This window comes from Manis pentadactyla, chromosome 10 (assembly GCF_030020395.1).
Source record: "Manis pentadactyla isolate mManPen7 chromosome 10, mManPen7.hap1, whole genome shotgun sequence".
NCBI lineage: Eukaryota > Metazoa > Chordata > Mammalia > Pholidota > Manidae > Manis > Manis pentadactyla.
In genome coordinates this window covers 50,447,585-50,468,472 of record NC_080028.1, presented here as the reverse complement: position 1 = coordinate 50,468,472, position 20,888 = coordinate 50,447,585, and the positions used below count along the sequence as shown (strand labels likewise).

Below are 20,888 nucleotides of genomic sequence, written 5' to 3'. Positions count from 1 at the left end.
AGCCATTGCCTCTGACTGGGAGGCCAGCTGTGAACTCAGCACTGGGCTTCTTCTCAGGGATACATAAATCAGGCCGTATTAGTTCTAATCTGGCCCATTTAGAACCAACTCCATTGCCGTTCAGGTGCTTGAGCAATATGCTTGGTGTCCTACTGACTTCTGGGGTTGAACCTGAAGGCCCACGAAAGGGCCTTAGAGTGTCCATTCCTCTGTGCCCCTTACTGATTCTTCCAAATCAGGATACTTGAAACTCAGAGCCCAGTAGGGTTCTAGGCACATAGTAGACACTCAAACATTGATTAGACTGTTGTATGACCCCAAGGAGCAAAACAGGATGCCTAATAACATCTTTCTGGCTGCTCTTAGACCTCAGAAATGCCAAAAGCTTCTCAGGGAGGCTCTTGCCTGCGCAGACATCCCAGGCTCTCAGTAGCAGCCCCAGCCCCTGCCTTCTGTCATCAGTATAATGCATCCATATCTACAATATGGCAAATTTCATATCCTTCCACCCTCTTTCCTGCATTATTGATGGGCTATGCACTTTTTAAAAATCAATTTGATCAGGGCGTGGAGCTGGAGTTAGAAAAGCCTTTAAAAGTCTGCTCTTGTTTTTATTGTTTTGCATAGGAACAGATAAGACTTTCCCTCTGGTTTGACTAAGTCAAGCCCAGAGCTAGGTTGGCTGTGATTGGCCAGTCCTAGGAAAATGCCGTTAAGATGCATACATAAGCAAATAAAACCCAGTGTCTGTGCAGCCATTACTAAGCTAAGGCAGCAGGACCTGGAACCGCCCACGCTGGGCTCAGGTTTTTCAGTGCCGCTGCTTGCTGGTCAGAAGGCTGGGAAGATTGGTGGGAGAGACAGCAAAGGTAAGGCCTGTTTGGCTTGTGGGTGCCGTCAGTATAGTGGTCCTACTGAACAGGGAAGAAATGAAAGGGAGAGATGGAAATTCCTGGCTTTTTCTTCTTGGATGAGGCTTTTAAAGCGTTGAACCAAGAGTTGTTGCAAACTTCCTGCTGATAAATTGAAGCCCTTTTTAGAGACCACTGAAAAGATAGGGCACATTTTTAAAAGTATGGTATCAGAAAGATGGTACAGGCAAGGCAGAAGCTAAAACCAGTTTCCTGTGCCTGTGAGCCATTCATGGAGTATCTCTAAGAATTAATGGCCACTGGCTTTTAACCTGGGATTTCAAAACAGCACCCCACCCCAGGGGTTTCTGCGATGGTCTCAAAGGGTATTGAATTAATAAATGAGGACTCGGGGAGGAGGGAGGGAAAGACAGCTTTGAGTCACAGATGGAATCACATTTTCTGGGAGTTTGGTGTGGCAGGAGGGCCCTTCTCTGAGCATGTTCTCTCCTGCCTTGGGGGACCCTGGCCCAGTGAGCTTCTGCCAACTGTCCCTGCTGGGGACAGGACTGCCTTTGGCCTCTGAGACTCAGTCCTAATTAATGCCAGCTTTTATCAGGCTGACATGTATCTCCAAGGAGTGAATGCATTGGTCCTTATCCCCTTCCCCTAGTTGGGTCATGGCATTTGCCTTGAAAGACTGAAATATAGGGTCTGAAGGAAGCCTGAACACCCCTGACAATGCTCCCTGGTAGTTCCAGGCAGCACAGGGTGGGGCAGTAGCAAATCAAACCCTCAAACATCGGCTGCTGTGCTCCCTGGCTCTGCTTTAGTCCTGCTATAATAGACCAAGGGAGTTTGTGCTTTGTGTTTCTGCCTAAGTCCACACTAGATGAGGGCACAGATTCTCCAAACCCAGCATCATCCACTAAGGCTCCAAGACAGAATAGCCAGACATGCTCCTCTTAAGCACAATATGCCTCCAAATAGCAAAACTCCATACAGTCCTGTGTGGCTTTTTTACCGTATGTAAGCCTGTCAAGCCCATCCTTCCTTTGCCTCTTGGAAGCATTAATCAGTTACACAAATTATCAATCACAAACTCCCTGAGAGCAAGAACCAGGCAGTCCTCAGTCACATAAAGCCACTCTGTGTCCCCAGACATGTGAGTGCAGGTTCTTGACAACACTAATATGACTGAGTACAGATGGTGCAGGAGGCACGCAACCTCCCTCCTCACTGCCTCCTCCCCATCTGCCCCTGGCCTGGGAGGCAGGCCATGCACCACTGGCCCTGTGGGGTCTATGTGCCAGAGCCCGGGAGGGCATCTGCCCACAGGCATACCAGGCAGTGCCCGCGCTCCCCTGCTGGCACCTGAAGTGTCCAGACCCGACCCTGTCATGTTACTTTCCCTTTTCTTCAGTGAGGCACAGGGAATACAGTGGTCCTATGACGAGTGTTGTTTGAGTTTGAGGATCGTTTAATTACAGTTGGAAAGTAAAAACCCAAAGAGAGGGTCGGAAAGAGTTGCTGGCAGGCAGGGGGTCTGAGAAGAGTTAGAGGGGATGGGGGCAGAGAAGACAACCAGTTTGGAAATACCTATTCCAACATGGGGAAAAGCTTTGCCCCTGAGTCTGGGTAAGTTTAGGAAGGATTTCAGTACATCAATGATTAAAGGCACAGGTTTTAGGGTCAGTGTGGAACATGGGCAAATTATTTAATGTCTCTGAACCTCAACTTTCCTACAGTGTAAGAGGAAAACATACTTAGTTTGTGAGAATTCGATGAGACAATATGAAGGACTTAACATGTTTGTCACCCCTTCAGTAAATAATCTTGGCTATTAACAGAGCTCTTAACAAAGGAAGTGGCTAGTGGGAAGCCAATTCTGGGTGGGGTCCCCAGGCCGGCCAGGCTTACCATGTGAGCTTGGACAAGTCATTTCCCCCATCACCAAAATGGAGCAGGGATTCACCACAAGGACATGGCAGGATGGCGGACAAAAGTTTGGGAAGTGAGTGAGGAGAAAAGCTGGTTGGATGCCCACTGCTAGAGGCATCATCTTGGCTGCTTCTCTACAATGTTTCAGTCCCGGGAAGCCCAGCACCATGTCTCTGAGCAGCGCCTTCAGGGCTGTGGGCAACGACCCCGGGATCATCACCTGGAGAATAGAGGTGAGCTCGGCCGGAGTCACACCCTTCTCCTCACCCTCGTTCTGGGGACAGGCTCTGGTCACGTGTGTCTGCTTGCTGACAGCCTTTCCGCATTCCACCTCCTTCCCGGGATTCAGAAACAGTCCGACGCTGCCCTCCAGTGCACCTTTCCCTAGGTTTGACTCCTCCTGGGTTATCCAAAGCAGCTGGTGGCCGGTGGAGGAAATGCTCTTGGCCCTGGAAAGCAGGGCTCCAGAAAAAAGTGGGCTTGCTCTTTATTCAGCCATCTGCTTAGTGAGTCTGCACTTCCAGTAAATGCCCTGGAGAGATGGGTGGGGCCTGAGCCCAGTCAGGTGATGAAGACTCTTGGCTGTTTCCGACAGAACAACAGGGACCTGTGTTCCACAGGGCACTCTGGCTTCTGTGAAACAGCAGGGAGGTTTGGGGATTGCTGGACAGACTGGGCTCTGCTCATCCCCTCTTCACCCCCTCGCCACTGCCCCGGGCTTGAGCCCCTCTGGCTGACCTCAGGCTCCAGCAATCTGTAGCTGGAAAGCTCCTTGGACTGCGCAGCCCCACCTGCCAGATGTAAGGGCCCTCTGCTCCCCTCCCTGAGCCCCACTTCTCTGAGCCCAGAGAGTGGCTACTGCATTAAGCCCAGAGCCCTTTAGGCCCCCAGTTTATTTCAAAATGAATTATTTTTAATTCTTTAAATTTTTTTGTGACTAGGAGTCACAAAAATTGTGGTATGTTCAACATTTTTACATTTAACACATTTTACATGGACTACATGCACATATGACTACAGGCTTATGTCAGTTGGAGATAGTGATGAGAAGCCGTGCCGAGGCCACATGAATGGCCCTCCTGGGACAAGCCATACCTGCAGGTGACAAAATAGGGCAAGACTCCACATATGGGACCCTCGGCAGAAGCCACACACCATGCTGGCCCTCTCCCACCACAGCCCCACAGAACCCCACTGTTCTGTTCTCTCAGACCCTGGCCAGCACTGGGTGGTCAGAGCTGGGGAGCAGTGTTGGAAACCCTGGTGTGGCTGCTCAGAGGTGGGATTTTACTTGATAACTTATATCTAACTCTTCCCTGCAAAGGCAGCAGGTGGCTTACCAGGCTCCTCACAATGTAGCAAGACACCACGCAGACAATGGGGAGGATGGAATGAGGACAGGGTCCCAGATTCGGACCTAGGGCCATGTAGGCATTGCTCAGCAGAAGTGAGAGGGGTGGCCACACCAACCCTGTGGCTGGCTGGCTGGTACACCCTGCAAAATCTGTGGGGACATCTCCCCTACCTCTCCCCTGCCCCCCGAGCCACCTGATGGAGAGGAAGGGGAGATGGGGAGGGGGGAGGGGAATATACACACTCCTTTTCCTTCCAGAAAATGGAGCTGGTGCTGGTGCCCTTGAGTGCCCACGGCAGCTTCTATGAGGGGGACTGCTATGTCGTCCTCTCGGTGAGCGCCACCCCCGAACCCATGAGCTTCCCCTGAGAGCCAGTTTCTGGGCTCCATTCAGATAGCTGCTGCTGATGCTACTCACACCCCTGGTGTTCTCTGGATTCCCCCTCAGCATCAGACAGAGCAGTTTGACTATCAAAAGCCCTTCTTAGGCTGGGGTTTTAAATTCTGCAGCAAAGGTTGGGGGTGATCCTCAGTGTGAACCTCAGCAAGCAGCCCACAAACAGTGCTTCTCCCCCTGGGACCCAGACCCCAGATTAGCAGGGTGTGGAGGGTGGCCCTGTGAATGCAGGCTGCCTCTGGCCCCCAAGTGCTCATTCTAGAGGAGCAAACAAGAGCCCCCGTGAACAGTGCTGACAGTGCCCACAGAGGGACAGGTCACTCAGAGCCAGCTGTGTGAGTGCAGGGCCACAGGGCAGCAGCGAGCTAAGTCCGCAGTCCAACTTGGCAGAGATCATCCCTGGTCTCCATCTGTTTTGAGAACAACAGGCTGGCCACTCTCCCCACATATGAGGAGGAACTGAGGCTGCCAGAACCAGAGCCTCATAGCAGGTCTGCTTGGGGCCACTGTAGGGAGGGAGAGAGGCCCTGAGCCAGGGCAGGACCCAAGCCCATCGGCTGTGTTCTTCCCATGCCAGAGGAGCCAGCAGCAAGGGGGAGGTTAGCTGGCTGCCGACCCACTCTCTGGCTACATTCCCAGACCCGGAGAGTGGGCAGCCTCCTCTCTCAGGACATCCACTTCTGGATCGGGAAGGACTCCTCCCAGGATGAGCAGAGCTGCGCAGCCATCTACACCACACAACTGGATGACTACCTGGGGGGCAGCCCTGTGCAGCACCGAGAGGTCCAGTACCACGAATCTGACACCTTCCACGGCTATTTCAAGCAGGGCATCATGTGAGTAGTTATGCATGGAGCAAAGACCTGAGTGGCAGTTCACCAAGGAGGAAACCAAAGGGCCAATAAGTATATGAAGAAAGTAGTCAGAAAATGCAAATCAAAAGAAAGTTATCATTTCAGCCCGTTAGCAAATTGGAGAGGTGAATGGTGCCAGCTGTTGGCAAGGCTATGGAGAGAGAGGAGCTCTCGTGCCCTACTGGAGGAAGTGAGGACTGGCTCAGCATTCTGGACCTGCTGGACCAGCATTCTGCAGCCTGCTGCTTCTGAGGCAGATCCCATTTCTGGATGCATAACTCCAAGGAATTCTCTGGTACCCAGGTTCAGGGGGCACATGAACTAGAATATTCACAGCTGTATCTCTAGTGGTAGTGTGAAACTGCAGGCAACGTAGCATGCCCATCACAGGGAGACTGGACAGAATGATACTCCATGACCCAGGGCACTCAGGGCGATGGATTAGATACACACCTAACATGCGGACAGAGCTTAAACCACAATACTTGGTGAGCAAGGGAAGGAACAGACTTGAGATGTGTAACAGAATGCCCATTTCTGTTTGAGAAAAAACACATGCACACAAAAACAGGATACATTTTATCAGAACAAAAGATGTTTAACTGTTAGAATGGGTGCTTCGGTGGGGAGAGGAATGGGAGGAGCAGGGTATGCAGGTAAAGGGGATCCATAAATGCTAAAGCATGCAAGGGAGCCTGTAAAGGCCAATGATGACCATGTTCCAGGAACTGAGTTTAATTGATTCAAAACTTTGCACTTGGGCTTAGAAAGAGAAAGAAGGATCCTGGTGAACTCGAGAACTCCACTGTGGGGTCTTCATCACTAGTCTGGGGCACTAGCTCTCTGGTTGCTGGTTCCTATTCCTCCTAATATCTCAGCTTGAATGTCACTCCAGCAGAGATGACTCCCTGATCGCTCTGCCAAAAAAACCAGTCACTGAGTTCACTTCTGTGGCAGCAGTTACCACCTAGAACACTTCCCTTCACCCACATGGGCACATGAGCACACAGGCAGAGATTGCATCTGTGTGACTCACAACTGCCTCCCTGGTACCTAGCACACAGCAGGTGCCCAATAAATAACTGAATGGATGTTTCCTCAGCTACAAGAAAGGGGGTGTGGCCTCTGGGATGAAGCACGTGGAGACCAACACCTACAATGTGAAGCGGCTGCTACACGTGAAGGGGAAGAGAAACATCAGGGCCACCGAGGCAAGTCCTGCCCACTACCCATCCCGGGCCCAGGGCCTCTCCCCCGGCACCTAGGAAATCCTCCTGAGGGATGTCTACCTCTCTTCTGCAGGTGGAAATGAGCTGGGACAGTTTTAACCGAGGTGATGTCTTCTTGCTGGACCTCGGAAAGGCCATCATCCAATGGAATGGCCCAGACAGCAACCGTGGGGAGCGCCTGAAGGTAAGGCTCTTCCCAGCCTCAGCACCCCTCACCCTCAGGCCTGCTGCTGGGGCTTACACTCTCTCAGGGGCCTTTTCCTCCTTCCTTACCAGCTCTCCCCGAGATGCAAGCTGGACTGGCACTCTTGAGTAGACAGGCCAAATGCATGCATCTGTGACCCCTCCAGCTCCTCAGCAACAGAATAACCCGTTTTTGGGGTCCAGGCTGCTCCACCTGAAACCATCAGGCACCAAGGGGCTAGAGGGACTGAGTGTGTCTTTGTGTTTCTCTGACAGGCTATGCTTCTGGCAAAGGATATTCGGGACAGGGAGCGAGGGGGCCGTGCTGAACTAGGAGTGATCGAGGGAGACGAGGAGGCCACAAGCCCAGAGCTGATGAAGGTGCTTCAGGACACCCTTGGACAACGCTCCATTATCAAGCCTCCAGTCCCTGATGAGATCAGAGATCAATGGCAGAAATCAAGTATCATGTTGTATCAGTGAGTAGCTAAAGATGGTTGCTGGTTGGGAGCTGGGGTAGCAGGAAGATGTCCCCTAGAAAACCAGGCACCTCTGCTTGGCTCCTTGTGCAGGGTGCAGACATCCAACTTTCTTTCTGTCCTTTTCAAATGCAGCTTCTAGAAGAAGCTTGGTGTTGCCCCACCCAAGGGGACAGCTACCGTCTGGTCTTGTCAGCAACTCTTCCCGGTCTCCTGGGAAGACCCTTCCTTTACTCAGGCCTATGCATGAGCAGGGATGTGGGGGGACAATGTTCCAGATGCAGAGGCACAAAAGTTTCCCCTAGAAGGCAGGACATCTGCGTTCAAGCCACACCTGTGATAGGAAGTCACACTACCAAGAGACTCTCTACACTAAAAGAAAGCCAGGAAAATATTGACTGGCTACAAAATGCTTTTTAGAAAAGAAGGCACAGGCTAACTGCTCTCCTTCTCCAGTGTCTCAGACTCAGCTGGGCAGCTGGCAGTCACAGAGATAGCAACAAGGCCACTGGTCCAGGACTTACTGAACCATGATGTAAGCAGAGCTTGGATGGGCTTGGCATGGGGTGGCCAAACCTGGCTTCAGAGGCAGACCTGGGTAAGGCCTTCCTGTGGTCCTGAGTGGCACTGACCACTTTTTCCCTGACTGCTTCAGGACTGCTATATCCTGGACCAAAGTGGAACCAAGATCTATGTGTGGAAAGGAAGAGGAGCCACAAAAGTTGAGAAACAGACAGCCATCTCTAAAGCCCTGGTAGGAACTACAAATGTGCAATATTGTCCAAAACACTGTTAGGAACCCTTCAGATGTGTTCAGAGAGCCATACTAGGCACTTGAGCATATAGTGTGGACTTCACTTGGACAAACTATGATTCAAATCCAGGTTTAATACCCATATCCTGGGGTTGTCGTGAGGATTAGATAACATCTGAAAAGCACTTGGGATAGATAGTACCTGGCACACACAGTTGCTCAATAAAAGGTGGCCGTTACTATCAAAGAGGGTATCCCATATCAAGGTTAAAGGCCCTGTCCTCAAGGATCTTATGGTATTGTATAGACCCACACAGATGAGCCTAGCAGAATGCACTTACAAAACAATAAATGAGCAAATGAATGTGACATGGAGTCAGCAGAGTATGTGAGTGCTCACAGAAAACAGTACAGAGGGTCTTGAAAAAATTATTAACAGAACACGACAGACCAATGAAGAGATGCTGAAATGTTCCCTCAGTCCTGGTCCTGCAACAGGGAACTTGGTCCCTAGGCAGAAGTGAGTTAGATTTTGACTCTAACCCTGGAAGGGAGCAATCCTACCACCTGGTCTCAAAGGGGTGAGTTATCAGCCAAGCCAAGAAGCCCATGCACTCTGTGGTTGACTGGCTTTTGGGGCTGGGGATGTCTGCAGAACTTCATCGTGTTGAAGGGCTACCCCAGCAGCACCAATGTGGAGACTGTTAATGATGGTGCCGAGTCAGCCATGTTCACGCAGCTGTTTCAGAAGTGGTCAATGAGGCAGCAGACGGTGGGCCTGGGGAGAACATTCACCATTGGTGAAACGGGTGAGACTGCCTCCATATCATCCTCCCACTACTGGGACTCTAGAAAGACAGGCACAGGTGCTTTTCACTCACTTGGCTTCTCCCAACCCCTTCTCTGCAGCTAAAGTTTTCCAGGATAAATTTGATGTGACGCTGCTTCATGCCAAGCCAGCAGTAGCTGCGCAGGAAAGAATGGTCGATGATGGCAATGGAAAGGTGGAGGTAAGTCCAGTGACCCCCAGCTCACAGCAGGCGGCACTGGCCCTCCTGGCTGCCCTGCTGCAAAGGAGACGGCAGGTGTCTCCTTTGCTTAGCTCTTCACCTCTGGCACCTTGGGAGTGTTCTCTAGGAGGCATCCAAGTACGCAGCTTTCCGACATTCTTCAGGGACGTGAAAGGCTGCTCCCCAGGGTGCTAACAGTAACTCACCTAGCAGATATATTCAAACCACCTCTGAGCCATGATGGGGATACACCTGACCAGGGCCGATTCTCCTCAGGATTCAAATCATGCAAATAAGATAAGCCCTTACCACTGGGGAAGAACCAGAGGGGCAAGGGTAGGCTGAGTGGATGCCAGTTCCTTACCCACCTGGGTGCTCTGCTAAGCATCCCTTCAGGTAGCTGTCTCTCTCTTGGTGGGACCCCCTCTCAGTGGAATTGTATCTCCTTGTATGCCCAGGTTTGGAGAATTGAAAACCTGGAGCTGGTCCCTCTGGAGCGTCAGTGGTATGGCTTCTTTTATGGGGGAGACTGCTATCTGGTTCTCTACACATATGAGGCGGTTGGGAAGCCACGTTACGTCCTGTACATCTGGCAGGTAGGCCTGAGGCAGCCTTTCAGCTCTGGACCCTGATGCTTCCTCTGGTCACTGAGCTGGGGCTGGGGTAGCAGGGGCCCATTATGCCTCTCACCACTGCAGGGCCACCACGCCTCACAGGATGAGCTGGTGGCCTCAGCATACCAGGCAGTGGAGGTGGAGCGGCAGTTGGACGGGGCCTCTGTGCAGGTTCGAGTTTCCATGGGGAAAGAGCCACGTCACTTCATGGCCATCTTCAAAGGAAAGCTGGTGATCTTTGAGGTAAGAATCACAGGTAAAAGTGTACCATGAGCAGGGATACTCAGAACTACAAGCCAGAGGGGACTCCCACAGAACAGTGGGAAACAGGGAGCAGGGCTTAGGCATACACAGACAAGAAGGGGGTTACTCTAAGGCACTCAAGCAAATTCCAACTGTCAGGGCTTCAAGTCCAAACCCCTGCCTAGTTAATGTTCAAGGTCACCTAGGATCTGGCCCATCCTACCTGAGCACATGCATACCCTCAGGTCCCTAACCCATACACTCTCCTCTAGTCAGGTGGGTCTCCTCCTTAGACCTTATGTGTGCCAGATCATGCCACATCCACCACCCCACCACCCGGATGTGGCCTGTCAAACTCAAGTCCCACTTTTTCCACAAAGCCCTGGTTGAAGCACTGCCAGGATGTGCAGTGTCACATGCTTGGTATTACACAAGCCTATGGTCGTCAAGTCCTAGTCTTGTCATTTATTAGCCAAGTTTCTAAGCCTCAGTTTCTCCATCTGTACTGTAGGATAATAATACCTACTTCACAGAGTTATGATGAAGATCAGTGAAATGATTTAGTAAGGCACTAGCCAAAGCCTGGAATATAATAAAGGTCTCAGAATGAAAGTTAAAATTATTGTTAATGCAATTCCAGCTCTCCTGACTTCATTAGCTTAGAAGCTCCTCCAGGGCAAAGATGGTGTCAAATACATCCACGTTCTCCACAACAGCTAGCCCAGTACTCTGCTCACATTGTGCTTCTTAGAAGCAGACTCTGCTTTTCATCTTCTCTTTAGGGTGGGACTTCCAGAAAGGGAAATGCGGAGCCTGACCCTCCTGTAAGGCTCTTCCAGATTCAAGGAAATGACAGATCTAACACCAAAGCAGTGGAGGTTCCAGCCTTTGCCTCCTCCCTAAACTCCAATGATGTCTTTCTGCTGCGGACCCAGGCAGAGCACTATTTGTGGTTTGGCAAGGTAGGCTGGCTGGGCCTGGTGGACACAGGGCAATGAACTCAATAGTAGGCTGGAGCAGTCCTCAAGAAGATGAACCTTTATCCTAAAGGATCTTCAAAGGGACTGCCAACATTCCCCACAATTAAAAACCCACTGACAGCACTGCTCACACCCAGGAACACTCCATTAGCTTCTACACAGGTGCAGGCTAGAAAAGGAGATCTTTCCATATCAGTTTGGTTAACACTGAATGGAAACACTAAAAATATGATTTTGTCAGTTCAGATTGCATTTGCCTGAAAAAAGCATGGAAGTTGTTTTACAAAAGAGAATTGAGCAGGAAAAGATACTCAACATCAAGGAAATGCAAGTGAAAATCACGCTTATTAGAATGGCTAAAAAGACACCAGCAATATCAAGTGCACACAAGCATGCAGAGCAACAGGAACTGGCCACATGGTGCTGGTGGAAATGCAGATACAGACTCTGGAAAACAATATGACAGTTTCTTATATAAAATATATACTTACCATATGATAGAGAGAACCAAGATGGTGGCGTGAGTAGAGCAGCAGAAATCTCCTCCCAAAACCACATACATTTTTGAAAATACAACAAATACAACTCTCCCTAAAAGAGAGACCAGAAGACACAGGACAACAGCCAGACTACATCCACACCTGTGAGAACCCAGCGCCTTGCGAAGAGGGTAAGATACAAGCTGCTGCCCGGCGGGACCCGAGTGCCCCTCCCCCCAGCTCCCGGTGGGAGGAGAGGAGTCGGAGCGGGAGGGAGACGGAGCACAGGACTGCTAAACACCCAGCCCTAGCCTTCTGCACCAGAGCGCAGACACACAGTGCATGCGTGGGGTGCTAGAAACTAGGGAAACAGGACAGTAAGACCTGTGAGCAGGTCCCCACAGCCGGCGCACCCGGGACAAAGAAAAGCGAGTGCTTTTTGAAAGTCTTAAAAGGACAGGGACCCCACAGCTGGATGGAAATTCCCCAGGACACCTAGCGCAGCAGCAGGGAATCCTGGGGAACTCTGGGCACCCAAACCCCCGCAGCGCAGCTCGGAGGCCCCTCACCGCGATAAACAGCCTCCCGCCTGTTCCCCCTCCAACGCGGCTCTGCCATGTTGGAGAAGCAGCCTGAGGCAGGCCACGCCCACAGCAACTGCAGAGCTAAATAAACTCCATAGCAGCCGGGCAAGATCAGAAGCCCCATCTGCATGAAGCTGCCCAGCACAAGCCGCTAGAGGCCGCTGTTCTCCCAGGAGAGGAAGGCCACAAACTGGCAAGAAGGGACTTTGTCTTACCCAACACACGCGCCAGCTCCCCCCAAATATATCTATTGCCATGAAAAGGCAGAAGAAATTGATACAGACCAAGATCACAGGGGCAAACCCTGAGAAGGAGATAGACCTAACCAGTCTTCCTGAAAAAGAATTAAAAATAAAGCTCATAACCATGCAGATGGAGCTGCAGAGAAATATGCAAGAGCTAAGGGATGAAATTCGGAGGGAGATTACAGACGTCTGGAGGGAGATTACAGAAGTGAAACAAACTCTGGAAGTATTTATAAGCAGAATGGATAAGATGCAAGAGGCCATTGATGGAATAGAAACCAGAGAACAGGAACGCATAGAAGCTGATGCAGAGAGAGAGAAAAGGATCTCCAGGAATGAAACAATATTAAGAGAACTGTGTGACCAATCCAAAAGGAACAATACCTGCATTATAGGGGTACCAGAAGAAGAAAGAGAGAGAAAGGGATAGAAAGTGTATTTGAAGAAATAATTGCTGAAAACTTCCCCAAACTGGAGGAGGAAATAATCGATCAGACCATGGAAGTGTACAGAACTCCCAACAGAAAGGACCCAAGAAGGGCAACACCAAGACACATAATAATTAAAATGGCAAAGGTCAAGGACAAGGACAGAGTTTTAAAGGCAGCTACAGAGAGGAAAAGGTCACCTACAAAGGAAAACCCATCAGACTATCGTCAGACTTCTCAACAGAAACATTACAGGCCAGAAGAGAATGGCATGATATATTTAATGCAATGAAACAGAAGGGCCTTGAACCAAGAATACTGTATCCAGCACGAGTATCATTTAAATATGAAGGAGAGATTAAACAATTCCCAAACAAGCAAAAGTTGAGGGAATTTGCCTCCCACAAACCACCTCTACAGGGTATTTTAGAGGGACTGTTCTAGACGGGAGCACTCCTAAGACTAAGTAAATGTCACCAGAGAAAATAAAATCACAGCAAAGAAAGCAGACCAACCAAATACTAACTAAAGGCAAAAAATAAAATCAACTACCCAGAAAAGCAGTTAAAGGAAGCACAAAAGAGCACAGAATAAAACAACCAACATATAAAGAATGGAGGAGGAGGAATAAGAAGGGAGAAAAATAAAGAATGACCAGACAGTGTTTAAAATAGCTCAATAAGCGAGTTAAGTTAGACAGTAAGATACTAAAGAAGCTAACCTTGAACCTTGGGCAACCACGAATCTAAAGCCTGCAATGGCAATAAGTACATATCTTTCAATGATCACCCTAAATGTAAATGGACTGAATGCACCAATCAAAAGACACAGAATAATAGAATGGATAAAAAAGCAAGACCCATCTCTATGCTGCTTACAAGAGACTCACCTCAAACCCAGAGACTATAGGAACAAAGAAAGACTGAAGGAACAAAACAGCAGCAGAATCATAGAACCTAAGAATGGACTAACAGTTACCAAAGGGAAAGGGACTGGGGAGAAAGGGAGGGAAGGGAGGGATAAGGGTGGGGAAAAAGAAAGGGGGCATTACGATTAGCATGTATAATGTGGTGGGGGGCATGGGGAGGGCTGTGCAACACAGAGAAGACAAGTAGTGATTCTACAGCATCTTACTACACTGATGGACAGTACTGTAATGGGGTATGTGGGGGGGATTTGGTGAAGGGGGGACCCTAGTAAACATAATATTCTTCATGTAATTGCAGATTAATGACAACAAAATAATTTTAAAAATTTAAAAATATATATATATATATACACTTACCATATGATGCAGCAATCCCACTCCTGAGTATTTAATCGTGTGAAATAAAAAAATTATCTTCACAAAAAAACCTGTACATGAATGTTTATAATATCTTTATTCATAAACACCAAAAACTGGAAGCAACTCAACTGGAGAGCAAATGAACAGTGGTTCACCCACACAGTGGAATACTACTCAGCAACACCAAGAACAAGCCACTGATACCCACAACAGGGATGAACCTCACATGCTTTATGCTAAGTGGGAGGAGCTAGACTCAAAGGTTACAAGAGTGTCAGATTACATTTGTGACATTCTGGAAAAGGCAAAACTACAGTGATGGAGAACAACTGAGTGGCTGCCAGAGGCTAAGGATTTGGGAAGGTTTGTGGGTAAAGGGGTAATGGGGATCTTTTTGCAGGGGTGAAGCAACTGTTCTGTATCTTTGTCGTCACAATGGTAACGTGACGCTGTATGTTTGTCAATACTCAGAACCATAGGCCAAAAAGGGTGAATGTTCCTGTATGTAATTTAAAAAATACATGTAAATATTTTCTCTTACAAAAAATTTAAAATAAGTGCCAAAATCCTCTGAGGCCAAAACAAGGGTGACTCTTGTCAACATCCATTGTGGGTTTCAGAGTCTAGTCCAGTTCTTTGCCACCTGCTGTGTTTTCTTCCCCCAACCCCACCCCACTTGCCCAGCACTAGAACAAACCTACCTATCTATCTCCCTGTCCTCAGGTACTGTGGCTTGGTAGCTGAACCTGGCTCCACCCAGCTATTAGTGTAGCTCTTCCCTCATATCAGCGTGCCCATGCGCAGCTAACGTCTATGCTCTGCTCTCCCCTCTCAGGGCTGTAGTGGGGATGAGCGGGCAATGGCTAAGGAGCTGGCCAGACTTCTCTGTGAGGGCACTGAGGACACTGTGGCAGAGGGCCAGGAGCCAGCAGAGTTCTGGGACCTGCTGGGAGGGAAAACTCCCTATGCCAACGACAAAAGGTAAGGGAACACAACGTCCGCTCCTCTTGGCTCCCCCTGGCTCCCCCTACCTCCCAGGCTTGTGAACTGCACAAACTCTAAGATCCCTTTCAGTTTAAAAATGATTCCTTAGCTCGGTTCCTCTAAAAGGACTGTATTGCAGACTACAGCAGGAAATCCTAGATGTCCAGCCTCGCCTCTTTGAGTGCTCTAATAAGACTGGCCGGTTCATTGTCACTGAGATCACAGACTTCACCCAAGATGATCTGAACCCAAGTGACATGATGCTCCTGGATACCTGGGACCAGGTAAGACATGACTGACAAAGATCCCCATAGTGTAGGCTACTTTTTGTGTGTGGCTCCCCTGCCAGGATAAACCCAGAGTAGCCCTGGGCCATCCCCAAGTCAACTGCACATTTGTCAGTGGTGACCAGAGTAAGTCTACTCTTTGCCAGCGATGAAGAGGACAGGATGTAGTTTACAACTCACCATCCTGGGAGTTTTCCCACCTTGTTCTGGGAAAATTAGGCCTTCCATCATCATGCACTTCTTTCTCTCAGGATCAGCAGCAACAGGCTCCACACCAAGAGATTACCAGCCTGTTAGGGAACAAAGGAGTGTGAAAGGGTTATCTTCAAGGCACCCCCTCCTCCACATCTGATTTTCTTCAGTTCAGCTCCGCAGACATACTCATCACCTCCTCCATCCCAGCCACTGTACTAGATCCGTGGCATCACCAGGGTGAAGGGCCCCTAGTCTCAGATGTCACAGGCTGATGGGGGCACTGCACACAGAAATACCATTTTACTATGATGAAGGTACAAGGTACAAAGGAGCACAAATTACAGATGCTCAACACAGTCCTGGGGCTCTGAGAAGCCCTCCCAGAGGAGATGGCTCCAAGGGTAAACCACAAAGGATGAGTGGGCATTAATCAGGGCACTGTGGGCCAAGGAAGTAGCACAGGTAAAAGCAAGGCGTGCAAGCCATCTAGTACACAGGGAACTGCACACAGTAGTATCAGAATATGAGATCAAGGAGCTAGAGAAGGAGCTGAAGAAGTAGGTATAGGCCTTACCTACCACGTCAAGAAGTTTGAACTCTATCCTGACAAGCTACTGCAACTTAAGCAGGTGAGTGACAGATGTGCTTTAGACAGGTCACTCTGCAAAGTGTAGGAGAGGAGGGATGATGGTTAAGAGAAAGAAAACTACACTTGGAGGCCGTCAGTAGACTGCTGTACTGGTCTAGTAAGAGCTGCAGGCCCACAGAGGAGGGATGGACGGTGGTGACAGATTTGACAAATGCCTAGGATGTAAACTGACTGGCCGAGGTGACTCCCTGGCTATGGGGGCATCTAGGATGACTCCCAGGTTACTGCCTTAGGTGACTCGGTGGGTGCCGTTCACCAAGAATGGAGACATTGACACAAGTTCAGAAAAGAAGACCTACATTTGGGGGGTGTTATATTTGAGGGGCTTCAATATAGCCAAGAGGAGGTGTTCTGCAAGAAACTGAACTCAGAAAGCTGAAGTTCAGAGTACTCAGGTGGATGTGTAAATTTGGGAGATATACATGGTAATTAAAATCACAAGTACCAAGCTGATTCTGGGAAAATCTATCTTTCTGCTAAACAAATTAGGCTGGGGAAGTTCTCTTAGGCTGTGATTAGCTAAGGGGGGGAAAACAGAACAGTGCAAATGACCTAGTACTTAGTCCTTGGTACGAGCACATTAACAAATATTTAATCTCTGCCGTAACAGGTGTTCCTGTGGATTGGAGCTGAGGCCAACGCCGCAGAGAAGGGGAATGCCCTCGCTATGGCCCAGGAGTACTTGCAAACTCACCCCAGTGGCCGAGATGTTGACACATCAATTGTCATTGTTAAACAGGGGTTCGAGCCTCCCATCTTCACTGGCTGGTTCTTGGCCTGGGACCCTCATATCTGGAGCGTAAGAATGAGAAAGAGAATGTGGAAGTTCCTACTGCCAGGCACTAATAACCCGGTGGGAAGGTGGGGAACTAACTCAAGGGCTGAGTAAATCCAGGACATTTCCCCCACTTCCTCTCCACTCCCTGCTTTTTACTTTTCTTCTCTTTTCCACTGTCCAAGCACTAAGTCTGAATAGAGAATTCACAGCTTGACTTGGGAATAGCAGTTTGCAGAATTAATACACGCTGTGAACGTTTATTCCCACACATCATCTTTTTGAGCTGTGCAACTGTCCCAGCTGGGGCAAACATTGTTCTACATGTTAGAGATGAGGAAGCTTAGAGGAGGAGTTAACTGTCTATAGCCACAATTAACCAGCAGGAAGAAGCCAGGTTTGGGGATTCCTAGTCAACTGCTTTAAGTCTTGTATAGAGCATTGAGGAGGCACCAGCAACGAATGCAGATCGTGGTTATATACCTTCCAACCCTGCATGGACCCTGGAGGAGGGGTTTTCATTTTTGCTTTTCCCTGAAATGCCTTATGATTCCCTGGCTCTTTTTGATGTTTCCTGAGGGTCCAGGCTGGGGCTGAGATGGCCCTCCCCTGAAAGTGGCGCCCCATCCTGTGCTTTCTCTCTGCTTTTCAGGCAGGGAAATCATATGAACAGTTGAAAGAGGAGCTGGGAGATGCCGCTGCTGTCACAAGAATCATGGCTGTGAGTTTGGTTTGCTCTGGGAGAAGCAAGTCACGCAGGCAGCCAGAGGCACAGAGACCAGCCAGTGCTGCAGATGCCTCACGGTGAAACCCTAGCATGCCCGGGGCACCACTCTGGCGGCCTCTCTTGATATAAAGATTGTTTCAATCAGAAGAAAAGCAGGCTTCAGAGCCGAGTGCCTTCCAGAATTTGGAGTAGACTTGCTGTTTAAAAAACAAAAACAAATACCAGTTTCTAATTATTCAACTCTTTTCATTCAAGACAGATTAAGCTGATATTATTTTTCAGAAAAAATAAGCTTCTAACCAAATGGTATGTTTATCAGTTTCTGACAGTGCAGTCCATAGACACTCAGGCCATCACCCCTATTTTAATGGCTAAAAGAAGTAGAACCTCCAGCCAGGAATCCAACAGCAACTAAACATCAGGACAAGTGCCTGGTACCAGGTGTCCAAACCACCTAGCAGTTTTATCTCTTGTGCTCTACAAACTCAAGATCTCCAAAGCTAATGGTGATACAGCAGCTTGAAAGTATGTTTAAGAAAAATATGACCTCAATTGGAAATCATTTAAAGGCTGGAAATGTAGAGCCTCAGTAAAAATGTCAAGAGAAGGTATATGATCACAATATTTAAATGAGATTTAGGTACGGCATTTATGCCAAACTGCCTATCCAGGATTTACCTGATTTACTTAATCAGTTTTTCCAAGAAGGACCCCCAAATCTGAGTATTTTAGATTCCCAGATGATTCTGACATACAGCCAGATTTGGGGACCATTGTTCTAAAAGATGAGCACAAAAGGTGAAGTGGTGTAAGTTACAATGTCCAACATTATACATGCAGAACTTCGACTGCACAGACCCTGAACAGTCTTTTATCTTGTGTTCACATTCTTATCTTACCTAGGACATAAAGAACGCAACCTTCTCCCTAAATCCTGAGCCAAAATATTACTCTATAGAAGTTCTGTTGAAAAATCAGAATCAGGAGCTGCCTGAGGATGTGGACCCTGCCAAAAAAGAGGTGGGTGGCTAAAGGAACCACATCTGACATGAGTGGAGCCCCCTGTCCGTAAATAAAGCACCCGCTCTTCCTCAGTATGTGGCCTGGGACATTCTGAAGCATCGTGGGCACTCAGCAGACATTTGAACTACCCAGTGGCCCAGATCTAAACCTCAGGGCTCCTTCTTGAGTCTTCCTTCACGCTTCCCACATTCGTCCAGCAGCTAGCTCTCTCTGCTCTCCACCTCGCTGCTGCCAGTCTGGCCCAGCCACGTGAACTCCTGCATCAGTCTCCCAACTGGTTGCCAACTGTCCCTACAATCTGTTTCCCGCATAGCAGCCAATAGGCTTTTAAAACAGACGATGCTGTTCTATTTAAAACACCTTGAATGGCTTCCCACTGCACTTAGAACAGAATCTAGAGTTCTTTCCATGGCCCCCAAAGGCCTGCATAATATGGCCCCTGCCCACCTCTCTGATTTCACCTCATGTGCCTCTACCTCACATACTTAACACCCTGCAGCCAGAGGCTCCTTTCTATGTCTTGAACATGCTCATTCCAGCCAATGAGCCTTCACACTTGCTATTGCTCCTGCCTGAAAACAGTTCCACAGATCATCACACAGCTAGTTCCTTCTCATTAGTTAGGTCTCAGCTACAATGTTACCAGCCCAGGAAGGCCTTCCCTGACCACCCTAATACACTTCCCTCACTCTCCAGTCCCTTTATCTTTCACCTCCCTAGTAATATCCTTAAGAGTAAAGACTTCATCTGTCTTGTGCACTATCATATTCCCAGATTTTCAGCACCTAAAACACTCCCTGGCAAATAGCAGGCACTCCTTCTTAAGTTTTTGTTGAATGAATTAACATATTAATGTTGAATGAATTGGTTTCTTTTCCCCTTGAAGGATTTGATTTGGGGAAGGGTCTCTGGATTTTCCACAATATCTTATCTAGATAGCTTTTAAGTATCTGTACTACAACTTTCTTGAAAAGAGGCCCTATCTTAGTAATTGTACTTGGATAGAAAATATTTATTAAGCATCAATAAATAAATGTTACAAGAATTTCATGCTGTCAACAAGATCCACCTGATCTTGCTTTTGGAAATGTCTGGATAAAAATGGTAGATAAGGACTTAAAGCAAGGAAAACCATAGCTTGATTTAGTTCTCCATTCAGCCAAAACTTAATGTCTACAATTCATAATATATAACCCATTTCTTGTTCTTCTGGCAAGAACCTTGTGTCAGGTGGGACCATGAGAGCAACAAATCCAGCTTCCTCCACAGGCTTCCACAAGCTGAAGAACTCTCTGAGGAATAATTTGTCCATTACAGACTTTCTGAGAAAGTCATCCTATTTCCCCCCTCAAGGATCCTCTCCTGGCCCCATTCCCCCACCTCTGCTGGCATTGATAGTTGCCACATCTTCCTTCTAACTGGAAACTCTGTTTTCTCTCTTAGAATTACCTCTCTGAACAGGACTTTGTTTCTGTGTTTGGCATCACAAGAGGGCAATTTGCTGCTCTGCCTGGCTGGAAACAGCTCCAAATGAAGAAAGAAAAGGGGCTTTTCTAAGGCAAGAAGGCATATGCCTATGCAGGAACACAGAAGAGTACAGAAAGTACCATTATCAGGAAAAAATTTATCAGCAAGTTTTTGCCTAACAGCCAGCTATTTAATTCAGATACAATAGGATCTGCAAATCACGGCATGTTCTCTATTTTCCGCATTCCTACGTTGTTATATACCTGAAATGTTAACTACTCATTTTTTGATGTTTGTGGCCTCAGCAGACAGCACTAAACTGCATGAATCTGGAGAAGTCAAAAGAGAACCAAAAAGCTGTTTAAAGTATATTAATAATGAGGTAAGGACCTAAGTTTGTTTTAAATTTTAAGACCGGTATTTCTAAAACCTATTTAGCCCACAAATCACTTAAGTTATTTGCATATGTAGCCAGATCTGTATGTGCCAGAGATTTTTAACTTTTCAAATAAAGATACCTGTGTGAGCAAATGAGCTCTCTTCAGTGTTCTGGGTCTGCCTGTTAAGGTAAATGTTTTCTGTTACACTGGGAGGAAAGTCTCGGTTCTACCAAGTACAGGGGCACTGCTGAGTGAGCTATGGGTAACTGGCCACTGTGATTCCTGTTTCTGGCACAAGAATGCCAAAATCTGCCTTCCAGCTGTCCAGGAAGCCTCAGTCCCCACCCATCCACACCCCATTATCCAGAGAAACAGGGCCATGTGTTACCGATTTCAGTAGTGAGGCCAGAGCCAGTGTGTACATCCCTGCAGAAAGCCTTCAAAGGATGGAGCAGACAGCAACAAATGAACCACACTTTCCAGATCAC

At 48.3% G+C, this 20,888-nt stretch overlaps 1 protein-coding gene and 1 long non-coding RNA gene across 3 annotated transcripts; one reads left to right on the top strand and one right to left on the bottom strand.

Annotated features, from left to right (window-relative positions):
* Nucleotides 1-41: 41 nt before the first annotated feature.
* Nucleotides 42-20,554, top strand: AVIL (advillin). The gene is made up of 19 exons (XM_036894983.2): nt 42-3,025; nt 4,405-4,479; nt 5,183-5,379; nt 6,500-6,608; nt 6,700-6,810; nt 7,086-7,288; nt 7,745-7,823; nt 7,944-8,042; nt 8,698-8,851; nt 8,952-9,052; nt 9,511-9,648; nt 9,751-9,909; nt 10,692-10,871; nt 14,749-14,894; nt 15,037-15,181; nt 16,639-16,827; nt 17,456-17,524; nt 18,434-18,550; nt 19,997-20,554. The coding sequence occupies exons 1-19, from the start codon at nt 2,891-2,893 to the stop codon at nt 20,108-20,110; spliced, it is 2,520 nt and encodes an 839-aa protein (XP_036750878.2). The 5' UTR covers nt 42-2,890; the 3' UTR covers nt 20,111-20,554.
* LOC130679090 (uncharacterized) lies at nt 8,648-17,523 on the bottom strand. 2 transcript variants are annotated; one of them, XR_008992055.1, is made up of 6 exons: nt 17,287-17,523; nt 16,723-16,820; nt 15,365-16,040; nt 11,381-11,480; nt 8,924-9,902; nt 8,648-8,820 (listed from the first exon to the last, which is right to left on the bottom strand). It is a non-coding gene; the product is annotated as an uncharacterized LOC130679090 (long non-coding RNA). The 2 variants fall into 2 exon arrangements; XR_008992056.1 differs by having other exon boundaries at nt 15,365-16,038; nt 16,746-16,820.
* Nucleotides 20,555-20,888: the final 334 nt, after the last annotated feature.